Below are 15,728 nucleotides of genomic sequence, written 5' to 3'. Positions count from 1 at the left end.
AAATGAAACCCCATCTCTACTAAGAAATAAAAAAATTAGCTGGGTGTGGTGGCAGACGCCTGTAATCCCAGCCACTGGGGAGGCTGAGGCAGGAGAATTGCTTGAACCCAGGAGTCGGAGGTTGCATGAGCCGAGATGGTGCCATTGCACTCCAGCCTGAAAGACAGCAAGACTGCACCTCAAAAAAAAAAAAAAAAAAAAAAAAACAAAAAACAAAAGGCTGGGCGTAGTGGCTCACGCCTGTAATCCCAGCACTTTGGGAGGCCCAGACGGGCAGATCACGAGGTCAAGAGTTAGAGACCAGACTGGTCAACATAGTGAAACCCCGTCTCTACTAAAAACACAAAAACTAGCCAGGCACGGTGACAGATGCTTGTAATCTCAGCTACTCGGGAGGCTGAGGCAGGAGAATCGCTTGAACCCGGCAGGCAGAGGTTGGGGTGAGCCAAGATCGTGCCACTGCACTCCAGCCTGGGCAACAGAACCAGACTCTGTCTCAAAATAAATAAATAAATAAAAGGCCAGGCACAGTGGCTCGTGCCTGTAATCCCAGCATTTTGGGAGGCCGAGGCGGGAGGATCATCTGAGGTCAGGAGTTCAAAATCAGCCTGGCCAACATGGTGAAACACCGCCTCTTCTAAAAATATAAAAATTAGCTGGGTGTGGTGGCACTCACTTGTATTCCCAGCTACTCGGAAGGTTGAGGCAGGAGAATCGCTTGAACCCAGGAGGTGGAGACTGCAGTGAGCTGAGAGGATGCCACTGCCACTCCAGCCCAGGCAACAGAGCAAGACTCCGTCTCAAAAAAAAAAAAAAAAAGAAAATGTCAACAGAATTTTTTTTTTTTTTGAGACAAAGAGTCTCGCACTGTCGCCTGGGCTGGAGTGCAGTGGTGCAATCTCGGTTCACTGCAACCTCCCCCTCCCAGGTTCACATGATTCTCCTGCCTCAGCCTCCCGAGTAGCTGGGATTACAGGCGTGCACCACCACACCTGGCTAATTGTTTGTATTTTTAGTAGAGACGGGCTTTTATTATGTTGGTCAGACTGGTCTCAAACTCCTGACCTCATGGTCCACCTGCCTCGGCCTCTCAAAGTGGTGGGATTTGCCAGGCGACATTTTCATCATTCTTTACAAGGGAAATAAATCCCTCAGGTCAAAACAAGGGGCTCTGGGTGGCCGGGGTGGAAAGGGGAGGACAGGGCCTCATTTAGCAGCCCCAGCTGCTCTAGTCAGGAGACAGACTAGAAAGAAAACAAGGAAATAAATGAATGAACAAAAAAGAATAAATGAAAAACAGGTATCCACGCTGGGGAGCTATAGAGGTTAACTTTCAACCTGCCAGAAAAGCTAAGAGCTATCTATGTGGAGTCTTGGCCTTACCCCAGGAAGTTACAGAAGGGGGTCTATTCAGACCTCCTTGGCTCAGCTCTCTACGGCTCGAGGAGACGTGGTCTCGGTGAGACTGCAGGGCTTACTGTGAAAGTGGCTCCTACCCGCAGGTGTAACTTTCTGAGGGCCCACTCACCACACCACGGTCGCCCAGGTCCAAGGCATCCCAGGTGAAGCCCTGGGGCAGGGTGTAGGGCTCCTGGCGGATATTGTCCTTGTCAGGCTCCACGGGGCCATGGGTGTTCACCACTTCGCCTGAAAGAAGAACACAGCTGTGAGCCTCACCCTTTGCCCCCTCAGGGCAGTAAATGGCTCAGCTCAAAACTCAACCAGAGCAAATTCCTCCTGTCCCTAGGAGCCCTCCATCTGAAGAACATTCTGTGCTTGGCAACTGCAAACCGTCTTTCCAGCTACCCTTAGCCCCTAACTGAGGGCCAATTCATGGCAAAACCTCAGGACAATCACTAGGATCCAAGGTGGTTCGTGTTTGGGAAATCCATTTAAATCTCCCTTGGGTCACTGAATGACAAACATTTATCTTTAGTAATTTGGCTTCCTGCCTCCTGGTTGGTGTAAAGAGTGCTGCTGTCAGGGCCCTGGCCCAGGCCCATCAATCTGGATGGGTTTGTAAGGAGTCACAACAAGGCTGCTTTTGTGTCAACAGCAACAACAATGTACTGGGCCCATTTCTGAACCAGATGATGGCTTCTAGGCGCCAGGCTCAATCGTGGCCCTGCCAGCCTTGGCTTTCAGCAGTGTGAGCCAGTTAACTGCTCCTGCCAACTCAGGCCCTCAGTGTTTAGAGTCCTGCAAGTGCCTTTGGGCTGAATCACCAAGTCTACACAGTGTTGCCGGGAAGTCACCGTGATACAACATCCCCTCCCTGAGCAGCATAGGCCCCTCCTCTGCGGGAGTGCTCCAAAGACACAGCCCTCATTCCTATCAGAGCTCAATCAGACTCATAAATGCTGAGAGATTCACACTGAATTGTCATCCTTGGGATGATTTCGGTTCCACACTGGGCTCACTCATGTTTACACTGGGAAGAACGCAATGTTTAGTGCATTTTGGAAAACGAGTCTTCAAAAGGGACCAACTCAGTAACAGTGTTCTTAGCAAAGGCCTCAGTATATACTAGGCACTCAATTCATGCTTTTACTGACTTACAGACTCCTGATCCAATTTTTTTTTTTTTTTTTTTGAGACAGAGTCTCATTCTGTCGCCCAGGTTGGAGTGCAGCAGTGCGATCTTGGCTCACTGCAACCTTTACCTCCTTGGTTCAAGAGATTCTCCTGCCTCAGCCTCCCGAGTGGCTGGAATTGCAGGTGCCCACCACCGTGCTGGCTAATTTTGGAGGTTTTTTTTTTAGTAGAGATGGGGTTTCACCATGTTGGCCAGGCTGGTTTCAAACCCCTGGCCTCAAGTGATCCACCAGCCTTGGCCACCCAAAGTCCAAACATTTCATTCTAACAGGTAACAGGCAGCTCTAGACCTTCCCAGAATGAATCTGTGGGGCAAGGGTGGTGGAAAGAGCTGCATGAGGCCACAGTGCACGACACCACCACCAGCACTGATCATCTCACCCTCTTCATCAGACACATTACTGAGCACCAACCATGCACCAGTGACTCAGTGACCATGCAGTCCCTAGTGTACAGCAGGAAAAAGGACCAAGTCCCTGTCCTTACAAGACATACCAATTTCTGGGGAAAAGTAAATAAATGAGTCATTATCCACGTGCTGAGGGTCAGGATCTGGAAAGGGCAGGGACACACAGCAGGGAAGCAGCCTGCTCTATTGGTAATCAGGCTTCCCAACAGGTTTGCTTGGGAGAGAGGTCATATTTTTCTTCCCCAGTCAGGAAGCTCATGACCAGGTGAGACGGGGTCTTGCTGTTGCCCAGGCTGGAATGCAGTGGCGTAACCCTGGTTCACTTATAGCCTCAACCTCCTAGGCCCAAACGATCCACCCATCTCAGCCTCTCGAGGGGTTGGGACTACAGCATGCGCCACCACGCCTGGCTAATTTTACTTTTCATAGAGGGGGGATGAGGTCTTACTGTTGCCCAGGCTGGTCTCGAACTCCTAGACTCAAGTGATCCTCCTGCCTTGGCCTCCCAAAATGCTGGGATTATAGCATGAGCCACCACACCCAGCCAAAACTCACCATTTGATTATTCATAAAGTAGCTCTTGTGAATTTAAGTCAATCTGCTTCCAACTGACAGCTATGTATATTAAAAAAACATTTTTGAGCCTACAAAGCTGAGGGCCAGACCCTCTAGTCTTATCTAGGTGCTGATTTCCCAACTTGTATTGAATTTATACTTTTCCTATATACTTTAGAACCTTTTTTCCCCCCTTAATTATTTCCATGGCCAAGAATACTGATGGTCTTCCCTACTGTACTAAAATAACCTCGAGGCTAAATTTTCTCATTTAGGCTGGCTACTAGGTCCTGCACGCAATAGGCGCTTCCATTCCCTCACTCCTTCACCAAGTGTTCACTGAATCCTAGAATGTGCCAGTTCTGTGGCAGGGGCTGGCGAATGCAACAGACACAGGTCCTCACCATCATGAACACCAAAGAGACGAGCGAGGAGGCACGTCCCACCCGGCATGGCAAGACCTGTGTCTGTGTGTGTCAGGAAAGACCTCTCAGAGGAAATATGTAAAGGCAAGGCCTCGAGGATAATTAGGAGTCAGTCAGGCTGCAGGTGGACTATGTGGGGCAGGGTGGGTGTGAAAAAGTAGAGCTACAGGAAACACTGAGAAGGGAGCAGCAACTTTTACTAGACTCCCACTGTGGAGTGCCCTTGATGCCAAGAAGCAGCCCGAGGCTCCTGTGCTGTCCTTGGTCTGGTGCCAGCATCATGGCCTCTGCTTGTCCTGCTCTGTGGGGAGCAGCCTGCCCTCTCCCTTACAACAGCTTTGAGTACCTCCTGCTGAGCAGGGGTGGAAGGCTGCTCTGCAGAGCACAGCAAGAATGCAGCCAATTCTCTCAAGGCCGACATGAACAAATAAATGACTAAGGATGACACTTCGAACTTGCTTTAAAAGAATCTGGAAGTTTAAAGAAAACCCTGAGCTTTCAATGGGTTTCTTTCTGCACACTCTTCCCCCAAAATTCCTTCTGTGACATCAAACATCAAAGACCCCAAACTAAGCAATGCGGTACAATTGTGAAGGACTTCAGATAAATGAGAATGTCTGAGATGCTTTAATGAAAACATTAAACCAAATAAAAACCAGGGAGAGGGAAAAGAGAGGGGAAGCTTCCCTCTGGGACCCATGGAAACCAGGTGAGTGCACATCCTCCCCTGTGACAGTTACTGTTTAAAACAGAGTGGCCACACTGCATTACACTGACCAAAGACAGAAAAGGATACTATATCCATTGACATGAGTGGGAAAGGGGTGACTTTAAAAAGAAGAATGACATGATCTGAAGGGGGAGATCAAAAGTTCATCTGAGGGCTCTTACAGTTGTTATACAGACTAAAACAGTTCTGCTAAGGCCTTTCATTTTTTTTTTTTTTTTGAGACGGAGTCTCGCTCTGTCGCCCGGGCTGGAGTGCAGTGGCCAGATCTCGGCTCACTGCAAGCTCCGCCTCCCGGGTTCACGCCATTCTCCTGCCTCAGCCTCCCAAGTAGCTGGGACTACAGGTGCCCGCCACCTCGCCTGGCTAGTTTTTTGTATTTTTTAGTAGAGACGGGGTTTCACCGTGTTAGCCAGGATGGTCTCGATCTCCTGACCTGGTGATCCACCCGTCTCGGCCTCCCAAAGTGCTGGGATTACAGGCTTGAGCCACCGTGCCCGGCCAGGCCTTTCATTTTTATTTATTTTTTAATCTTTGAGACAGGGACTCGCTCTGTCACCCAGGCTGGAGGGCAGTGGCACAATCATGGTTCACTCCAGCCTCGACCTCCAGGACTCAAGCGATCCTCCCACCTCAGCCTCCTGAGAAACTGGGACCACAGGCATGTGCTACCATGTCTGGCTAATTTTCTTTTTTTTCTTTTGAGACGGAATCTCGCTCTGTCGCCCAGGCTGGAGTGCAGTGGCCAGATCTCAGCTTCTGCAAGCTCCGCCTCCCGGGTTTGCGCCATTCTCCTGCCTTAGCCTCCCAAGTAGCTGGGACTACAGGTGCCCGCCACCTCGCCCGGCTAGTTTTTTGTGTTTTTTTTAGTTTCACCGTGTTAGCCAGGATGGTCTCGATCTCCTGACCTCGTGATCCGCTCGTCTCGGCCTCCCAAAGTGCTGGGATTACAGGCTTGAGCCACCGCGCCCGGTCTGTCTGGCTAATTTTAAAATTTTTCTGTAGAGACGAGGTCTTACCCTGTTGTCCAGGCTGGACTTTAGCTGCTGGGCTCAAGCAATCCTCCTGCTTTGGCCTCCCAAAGTGCTGGGATTACAGGCATTGAGCCATGACACCTGGCCTAAGAAGGCCTTTCCAAGCTTAAAATAAAAAACCTAGGATAATTTTAAGCTTCTAAAGAATTGCAGGTCTCAGCCAGGTGCAGTAGCTTACGCCTGTAATCCCAGCACTTTGGGAGGCTGAGACAGGAGGACAGCTTGAGCCTAAGAGTTTGAGACCAGCCTGGGTAACAGAGTGAAACCCTATCTCCACAAAAAATTTAAAAATTATCCAGGCATGGTGGCAGGCAGCTGTAGTCCCAGCTGCTCAGGAGGCTAAGGTAGGAGGACTGCTTGAGCCCAGGAGATCAAGGCTGTAGAAAGCCATATCATGCCACTGCACTCCAGCCTGGGCAGCAGAACGAGATCCTGTCTCAAGAAAATAAAAGAGGGCCGGGTGCAGTGGCTCACGCCTGTAATCCTAGCACTTTGGGAGGCTGAGGCAGGTGGATCACGAGGTCAGGAGTTCAAGACCAGCCTGGCCAAGATGGTGAAACACATCTACTAAAAAAACAAAAATTAGCCAGGCGTGGTGGCGGGCGCCTATAATCCCAGCTACTTGGGAAGCTGAGGCAGAGAATAGCTTGAACCCGGAAGGCAGAGGTTGCAGTGAGCCGAGATCGCGCCACTGCACTCCGGCCTGGGTGACAGAGTGAGTGAGACTCTGTCTCAAAAATAAATAAATAAATAAATAAATAAGAGAGACAAAGAGACTCGTAGGTCTCTTTAGTGGAATACCATCTAATTAAACCTCTCCCAAGAAGGTAGGGAGTGCTGTAAAAACACAATGCATGAGATTTATAATCATTAGTCCTCCATTTAAGTGAAAAAAAATTAGGGCAAGAAGCTGCAGATAACACCACCCCTGAGAAAACTCAGAACTAGGGTGATGCCTCAGCCATGCAGGCTAACACGCCTGCCAAGGTGGCACTTTCTACAGGCTGACACAAACAAAGGAACCTAACTGGGGCTTGACTGACCCTGGACCTCAAAGACAGACTAGTCAGATGCTCAGGGCAACCACTCTTCCACAGAGTCCCACACCACACACTGCACAGGAGGCAAAACCAGAAGAAATAAACCCAGACCTTGTTCCTCCTTCCTCAAAGTGTCAGGGCCCGTATGAGCAACTGTGTGGTTTTCTCTTGAGCTTTCTGAGAACTAAACTGAAGCACTTTCTACATTTACAGGTGAGAGGAAAACAAAGTATTGCTGGGCTGAAGAGGAACAGAAGCAAATTAATCCCAATCTGCCTCTTTTTTTTCTTTTTTTAATTTATTTTTGAGATGCAGTCTTGCTCTGCTGCCCAGGCTGGAGTGTAGTGGTGCGATCTCAGCTCACTGCAACCTCCGTCTCCCCAGGTTCAAGCAATTCTCCAGCCTCAGACTCTCGAGTAGCTGGGATCGCAGGCCCGTGCCACCACGCCCAGCTAGTTTTTGTATTTTTAGTAGAGACAAGGTTTTACCATGTTGGCCAGGCTGGTCTCAAACTCCTGACCTCAGGTGATCCGCCCGCCTCGGCCTCCCAAAGTGCTGGGATTACAGGCATGAGCCACTGCGCCTGGCCTCAATCTGCCTCTTTACCAGGAGACACTATCTGTGAAGAATGTAGCAAGGTTACTCATTTGCAGATTCCTCAGGAAAAATAAAATCAAACCAAAACTCCAAAATGCCATCTGAAAACACAGCCAAGATATATGGCAGCCACCACATAATACCTCATCAGGGATTTCATTTGGAGATAAGATGTGTGGCTCTCTACATCGTTCCTGCTCCTCAGCGAGAACCTGGTCACTGGGACCCCACCCTACGGCCCAAAGCCTTGCTGGAGGGCTTAGCCAGTGGGCCTGGGACCTGGCCGATTAGGGCAGCCAAACACACAAGGTGATGGGGGAATCGGCACCCCTCTTGTCCACCCGGGCAGTGCTCTGCTCTCCTTCACCTGTGAGGATGCACCTACTCAGCTTGCTTCTGTTGTGAAGAAGCTTGAGAACTGCATCCGCTCTAGAGCAGAGCTTCTCAAACTTTCAAAGTGGACAGAAATCCTCTGGCAGTTCTGATTCTGCAGCTTTGGGGTCGGGCCTGACAAACTGCATTTCTACTAGCAATTAGGCAATGCCCATCCTGCAGGTCTGCAGGCCTCATGGAGTAGCTGCTCCCAACCTCCGCAGCAGACAAATCTCCTTGGGCACAGCTGCCTTCTTCCCCTCACCAGTCTTTGGCCCTACCCTGCCTGGCCCTGCCCTAACCTCCTCCTCTGCACTGAACACACTAGTCAAGTCTCATTGTGTTTCTGGAGAGAAGTAGTAATGTGGACGAGCTGAAAGTCATTTACATTTGGTGTTGGAACATGTTTTTTTTTCAACATACTTACTTTCCCAGTCACAAAGAAAACAGGAACTAGGCCACCAATGGGTCCAGCATCATGATACAACCACTTCAGAAACTTTGTCAGCTGAGTCCTGAAGTTAGCCATCAAGGTTGGCTTGGCTCAGTCTTGGCAGGCACGTCTAACAGGATCCAGTCCCTTCTAGAATCCTTTTAGACAATCTGCTTATTCCACCCCTTTAGCAGTTCATTATAGCTTTTTAAGGGGTGTTGATGAAACCTATATATGACATTCCCGGTGTTGAACCATCACTGCTAAGCAACATCGCAAACCACTTTGCATTTAGTAAGCATGCATTGGCTAGGAGACAAAGGGGAAGAGGCTGGGGACTTTGCCCATTCCAGGAATAAACATGTGCCCAGACAAACAAGACAAACTCTCTATAAACCTAAATGGAAAAAAGACCTCTGGGCAGACATTTCCACTCTTCATGTGCCAACAGTTCTGTTTTTTGGGGGGGTTTTTGGTTTGTTCATTTTTTGAGTTGGGGGTCTCACTCCTGTCATGTAGGCTGGAGTGCGGTGGTGTGATCTCAGCTCACTGCTGCCTTGACCTCCCAGGTTCAAGCGATCTTCCCACCTCAGCCTCCTGAGTAGCTGGGACTACAGGTGCATTTTTTTTTTTTTTCACTTTTTGTGGAAACAAGGTTCTCACTATGTTGCCCAGGCTAGTCTCGAACTTTTGGGCTCAAACAATTCTCCCACCTCAGTCTCCCAAAGTGCTGAGATTATAGGTGTGAGCCACTGCTGTTGGCAAGAATCATTATTTGTTCTCAATGTGTGCTGCTATAAAATGTTAAGGTCTTTGAATGATAGTCTTTATGCTGCATTTTTAAAGACCACCCTCTGAAAAACTACCAAGGAATTCCAGGACTCTACTGCCCTCCCTACAATAATTCAGCATGAAACCCTCATGAAGGCACAGCTGAGGCAAATCCATCACCCCGACCTGGCAAAGAAAGCGAGCATATACATACCCAGCTTGGGGACGGGCTGCGTATCCCAGAACTGGTAGCTTCGCTTGCTAGCCTCCTCCATGGTTTTGGCAGGTCCCTGACCCACTGAGAACAGCTCAATGGCCTTCTGTATTTCCTGGATCCTCTCTGCTGGCAAAGAGTTCATCTGGACAAGACAAAGTTGAGGAGAGAAAAGGCGCATTATATTAGTATGACTTTTGATTAATTATGAGTTCAAGAGTTAAGGGGGGCTGGGTGCAGTGGCTCATGCCTGTAATCCTAGCACTTTCGGAGGCCAAGGCAGGTGGATCACTTGAGGTTAGGAGTTCAAGACCCACCCGACCAACATGGTGAAACCCTGTCTCTACTAAAAATACAAAAATTAGCCAGGTATGGTGGCAGGCACCTGTAATCCCAGCGATTTGGGGAGGCTGAGGCAGAAGAATTACTTCAAACTGGTAGGTGGAGGATGCAGTGAGCCGAGATAGTGCCATTGCACTCCAGCCTGGGTGACAAAGCTAGACTCTGTCTCAAAAAAAAAAAAAAAAAAAAAAAAAAAAAGAGTGCTGGGCGCGGTGGTATATAATCCTAGCACTTTGGGAGGCTGAGGGAGGTGGACTGCCTGAGTTCAGTAGTTCAAGACCAGCCTTGGCAACACGGTGAAACCCTGTCTCTACTAAAATACAAAAAATTAGCCAGGCATGGCGGCATGTCCCTGTAATCCCAGCTACTCAGGAGGCTGAGACAGAATTGCTTGAACCTGGGAGGCAGATGTTGCAGTGAGTCAAGATTGCGCCACTGCACTCCAGCCTGGGTGACAGAGCAAGACTCTATCTCAAAAAAAAAAAAAAGAGTTATGAGGTACAACTCAAAGAAGGGGTTTGGTTCCTCTGTCCTAATCCCAGAGGTCATTACAACTGAAGAAAAAGTGGTTGACAATGAGCTGTATGATGGGTGGGTGCTGCCTGCAGGGTTTCTCTCCTTACTAGTCTTATGTTGTTTGATGGCAAAAGTAATACATGCTCAATATAAATTTCAAATAATGCAGAAATGTGTAAGACACACAGAAAGTAAACACCCAACAATCCCATCCCCCAAATATAATGCTTGTCATCAACAGTCTTCACTTGGGAAGGTGAGAAGAGGCAAATATAATTCCAGACTTTTTTGCATGCAAGTTCCAAATGCACACACACACTTTTCAAAAACTAAAAGTGGATCATATAATATTATCATACAAACTACTCTTTAAAGCTATGTCTTAGAGACTTTACCAGGTGAAAACACATGGACCTACCCATTCTACCAACTAAATCTGCTGTATCCACTGTATGTATGGACCACAGTATATTTAGCCAGCCCCCTGCTCATAGGCATTTTAGTGATTTTGTTCTTCAGTAATACAACAATGTTGCAGTGAATTTCTTTTCGAGACAGGGTCTCACTCTGTCGCCCAGGCTGGAGTGCAGTGGCACAATTATGGCTCACTGTGGCCTCAACCTCATGGGCTGAAGGGATCCTCCCACTTCAGCTTCTTGAGTAGCTGGGCCTATAGGCATGGGCCACCAGGCCCAGATAATTTTTTTCTTTGTTTTTTTGTTGAGATGGGGGTCTCAATATGTTGCCCAGGCTGGCCTCGAACTCCTGGGCTCAAGCAATCTGCCCACCTCAGCCTCCCAAAATGCTGGGATTATAGGCCACCACACCCGGCATAAATTTTCTTATACATCTATTTTTACCCACTGGGATATATATTTCTGTAGGATGAAGTTAAGAAAGAGGCTTGCTGGGTCAAAAGGTACGTACTTTTGAAATTATTTATCATCAATTTGCTCTCTAAAAAGAGACTATCAATAATCCAATGAACAGTGTAAGAGAGTAGCTCTAGACCCTCACCGTTACATTTACCAAGCCTCAGTTGAGCGTGGTGGCTCACACCTGTAACCCCAGGACTTTGGGAGGCTGAGGCAGGAGGACTGCTTAAGCCCGGGAGTTCAAGGCCAGTCTGGGCAATATAGTGAGACCGTTGTCCCGATTAAAAAAAAAAAAAAGTTTACCAAGCCTTAATCTATACCAATCTAAGAGAAAAAACTATTGCTTTAATGGTCATTTCTTCCATTATGACTTTAACCATCTTATTCACTGATTAAACATTTTTTTCTTTTTGAACTGCCTATTCAATCATTTTAAACTAATACGTATGTTGCAAATATTTTCCCAGATTGTTGTTTATCTTTTGACTTCTACAAAGTTTTATATTTGTCAATTTCTGTTTTATGGCTTCTGGGTCCTATGTCAGACTTAGGTTAATAAAAATACATACATTTTCTTCTAATACTTTTATTTACTTTTCTATTTTTCACTTAGGTTATAAAGGAAAGCAACAATATAAACTAGTATGTTCATATTGCTTAGTCCTGGGAGGTGGCATTTTAATTTTCTTCCCCTTGCTGTTTATTAAATAAATTATCGGCCATGTATAGTGGCTCACTCCTGTAATCTCACCAACTTAGGAGGCCACGGCAGCTTGAGCCTGAGTTAGAGATCAACCTGGGCAACGTGGGGAGACCCCGTGTCTACAATCAATCAAAAAATGAGCCGGGTGTTGTGGTGTGCACCTGTAGTCCTGGCTACTTGGGAGGCTGAGGTGGGAAGACTGCTTGAGCCCAGGAGGATGAGGCTGTGGTCAGCCATGTTCGTACTGCTGCACTCCAACCTGAACGACAGAGTCTCAAAAATAAACTAAATAAATAAAAAGGGAAGACCCAGGCTGGGCACGGTGGCTCACGCCTGTAATCCCAGTACTTTGGGAGGCCAAGGCGGGCAGATCAAGAGGTCAGGAGATTGAGACCATCCTGGCTAACACGGTGAAACCCCATCTCTACTAAAAACACAAAATATTAGCCGGGCATGTTGGCGGGCGCCTGTAGTCCCAGCTACTCGGGAGGCTGAGGCAGGAAAATGGCATGAACCCGGGAGGTGGAGCTCGCAGTGAGCCAAGATTGCGCCACTGCACTCCAGCCTGGGCGACAGAGCAAGACTCTGTCTCAAAAAAAAAAAAAAAAAAAAAAAGGGAAGACCCCCACCTACCTTGTAGGGATGGTGATGGTTGGTTTGGAGCTAATTTAAATGAAGTGCAACATGATATTAAATAATAATGGTATTTTTTTCATAGTGGGTTTTATATTTGAAATAGCAAAAAATTACTTGAAGTCATATCTCAATAAGGTAGTAGATTCAAGTTGAAGCATAACATTTGAGGCAGAAAGCAAAACGTGGGTATACCGGAATGAGAATGGACTTTTGCGAGGCTTATAAACTGTTTCAGAGGCAGTTCTTTTTTGTTGTTGTTGTTAAAAATTTTATTTATTTATTTATTTATTTATTTATTTGAGATGGAATCTCGCCCTATTGCCCAGGCTGAAGTGCAATGGTGCAATCTTGGCTCACTGCAACCTCTACCTCCTGGGTTCAAGCGATTCTCCTGCCTCAGCCTCTTGAGTAGCTGGGATTATAGGCACGCGCCACCACGCCTGGCTAATTTTTTTTTTGTATCTTTAGTAGAGGTGGGGTTTCACCACGTTGGCTGGGCTGGTCTCAAACTCCTGACCTCGTGATCCACCCGCCCTGGCCTCCCAACATGCTGGGATTACAGGTGTGAGCCACCGTGACTGGCCACTTAATTTTTATTTTCTGAGGCAGAGTCCCACTGTGTTGCCCAGGCTGGAGTGCAGTGGCATGATCTCAGCTCACTGCAACCTCCGCCTCCTGGGTTTTCAAGCGATTCTCCTGCCTCAGCCCCCAAGTAGCTGGTATTACAGGCGCCTGCCACCACGCCCAGCTAATTTTTTGTATTTTTAGTAGAGATGGGGTTTCACCATGTTGGCCAGGCTGGTCTTGAACTCCTGACCTCAGGTGATCCACCCGCCTCGGCCTCCCAAAGTGCTGGGATTACAGGCATGAGCCACCGTGCCTGGTCTCAGAGACAGTTTTAAAAGGTGAATTATGAATATGTTTGAGTTGTCCCCTTGCCCCTGTCAGCTACTTTGAGGAAGACAAGACTTACCTGAAATTGTTTTATTTTGTAATGATGTTTTATTTAAGAAACAAAACGATCCTTTCCCATATCTCTGGGTTTCATGTCAGTGCATCACTCTCGGGTTGTAAGCCTTAGGCCAGTGGTTCTCATGGAGTAGAACTCAGAAAGACTCTGTGGGACTCATGGTTTTCATTATAAGGACTATGGCATTAAGAGAATGTTTGCAAATATATGAAGGTGTTAAGAAGAGGTCTGTGGCTGAGCGCAGCAGCTCATGCCTGTAATCCCAGCACTGTGGGAGGCTGAGGCAGGAGGGCTGCTTGAGCCCAGGACTTCAAGACTCAGCTTGGGTAACACAGTGAGACTCCATCTCTACAAAAAATTAAAAAAAAAAAAAATTGGACAGGTGTGGTGGCATGCACCTGCAGTTCCAGCTACTTGGGAGGCTGAGGTGGGAGGATCACTTGAGCCCAGGAGTGGAGGCTGTAGTGAGCTATAATCATGCTCTGCACTCTAACTTGGGCAACAGAGTAAGACCCTGTCTCAAAAAGAAAGGGGGGCCTTTCATTGTCAGAGCGGTGGGGACTTAAGACAGAGAACCACTGCTCTAGGCACCAGGAGCTGTCACACGTAGCTCCCCAGGGCACTGGCACAGCAGCACATGCAGTATGCACCTGTCCATTCTGATGGGCACCATGATTGGGAGTCAGTGTCTGACTTGCCGTGTCTTTTAGGGTACTGAGAGCAGTTTCATCACCTAGGTCTAGGGCAGCAGAGGACAGCAGTGGGATCCAACTCTTCCATCTTGAAGTAATACCAGTGGAGAATGTCAATCCAAGTTGTTCCCATACATTCACCTCAAAACTCTCTCATGTGAAAAAGTGACTCAGTCACAAAAAACAGAGCCTCCTTGTTACCTTTACAGGCTGATCCTGGGTTGAATCTGTCTCACTGCCTTTTTCTTTCTTCTTTTTTTGTTTCTTTTTCTTCTTTTTGGCTCCAGTGTCATTGGCTGGACTCAAACCACTGTAACAAAAAGTAAATACTGATGCAGGATTTAAAAAAAAAAATCTGTTTTGTGCTACCCATGACAAAGAGCTTTCTGTGGACTCAGACCTTCCTTAATCAAGCCTTTGGCTTCAGAAGCAGGCTGAAGAACCCAGGTCCAGAAAGGGCATTTGGAGGACACCAGCACTCCTCCTGACTCGCGCCCCCTCGGCTTTCAGGGAGGGAGTGCTGGGCAAGGGATGTCCTATTTGTGTGAAAGGGCCTTTTCCGTTCTTGCTTTTATGTTGCTTATTTTCTTTAGATTGCCAGGGTAATGGCACCAAACGCAAATGATAATTGTTTTTTTTTTTTTTTTTTTTTTTTAGACGGAGTCTCGCTGTGTCACCCAGGCTGGAGTGCAGTGGCGCGATCTCGGCTCACTGCAAACTCCGCCTCCCAGGTTCACGCCATTCTCCTGCCTCAGCCTCCGAGTAGCTGGGACTACAGGCACCCGCCACCACGCCCGGCTAGGTTTTTGTATTTTGTAGTAGAGACGGGGTTTCACCGTGTTAGCCAGGATGGTCTCGATCTCCTGACCTCGTGATCCACCCGCCTTGGCCTCCCAAAGTGCTGGGATTACAGGCTTGAGCCACCGCGCCCGGCCACAAATGATAATTGTTAACAAGGCATTCATACCACAATACTTCCTTGAACTCTGAATGTAAAAGGATGACAGCCAAAAGGCAGTGGTGGGCTTTCTGGAATGCGTTGCCCTTCCTTCCTCCACCTCCCAAATGTATTAGGTTTCATGATTTTCCCCAGTTGGATCTGGAGCACAAGACAGTACGAAAAGGGAGTGAGGGATGAGGAAAAAGGCACATTAACATTGCCGCAATTTGTGTCCAAACTGGTCAATCATGAGAAATGCCTAAATTGGCCAGGTGCAGTAGCTTAAACCTGTAATTCCAACACTTTGGGAGGCTGAGGCAGGTGGATCACTTGAGGTCAGGAGTTTGAGGCCAGACTGGCCAACATGGCAAAACCCTGTTTCTACTAGAAATACAAAAACTAGCTGGGGCCTGGTGGCACATGCCTGTACTCCCAGCTACTCAGGAGGCTGAGGCAGGAGAACCGCTTGAACCCGGGAGGTGGAGGCTGCAGTGAGTTGAGATCACGTCACTGCACCCCAGCCTGGATGACAGAGACAGACCCTGTCTCAAAAAAAAGGAAAAGGTGGCTGGGTGCAGTGGCCCACGCCTATAATCCCAGCACTTTGGGAGGCCAAGGCGGGCGGATCACGAGGTCAGGAGATCAAGACCATCCTGGCTAAGACGGTGAAACCCTGTTTCTACTTAAAATATAAAAAAGTAGCCAGGCGTGGTGGTGGGTGCCTGTAGTCCCAGCTACTCGGGAGGCTGAGGCAGGAGAATCGTGTGAACACAGGAGGTGGAGCTTGCAGTGGGCCGAGATCATGCCACTGCACTCCAGCCTGGGCAACAGACAGAGAGACTCTGTCTCAAAAAAAAAAGGAAAAGGCTGGGCGAGGTGGCT

The 15,728-nt window shown here is 48.1% G+C and overlaps 1 protein-coding gene across 5 annotated transcripts in view; it reads right to left on the bottom strand.

The window, feature by feature from the left end:
• NMT1 (N-myristoyltransferase 1) overlaps nucleotides 1-15,728 on the bottom strand; it is a 48,444-nt gene that overhangs the window by 13,276 nt on the left and 19,440 nt on the right. For all 5 annotated transcript variants that reach the window (XR_013406931.1, XR_013406932.1, XR_013406930.1 and 2 more), the window contains exons 2-4: nucleotides 14,108-14,216; nucleotides 9,173-9,317; nucleotides 1,529-1,647 (exon numbers count right to left, since the gene is read on the bottom strand). Coding sequence is in view for 1 of the 5 variants with exons in the window: in XM_015119901.3 (XP_014975387.1) it covers nucleotides 1,529-1,647; nucleotides 9,173-9,317; nucleotides 14,108-14,216 (373 nt within the window). In the remaining 4 variants the exon portion in view is untranslated. The remainder of the gene's footprint in view (nucleotides 1-1,528; nucleotides 1,648-9,172; nucleotides 9,318-14,107; nucleotides 14,217-15,728) is intronic.

This window comes from Macaca mulatta, chromosome 16 (genome assembly GCF_049350105.2).
Source record: "Macaca mulatta isolate MMU2019108-1 chromosome 16, T2T-MMU8v2.0, whole genome shotgun sequence".
Classification (NCBI taxonomy): Eukaryota; Metazoa; Chordata; class Mammalia; order Primates; family Cercopithecidae; genus Macaca; species Macaca mulatta.
The sequence above is the reverse complement of the archived record's forward strand: the minus strand, read 5'-3'. Positions and strand labels throughout refer to the sequence as shown.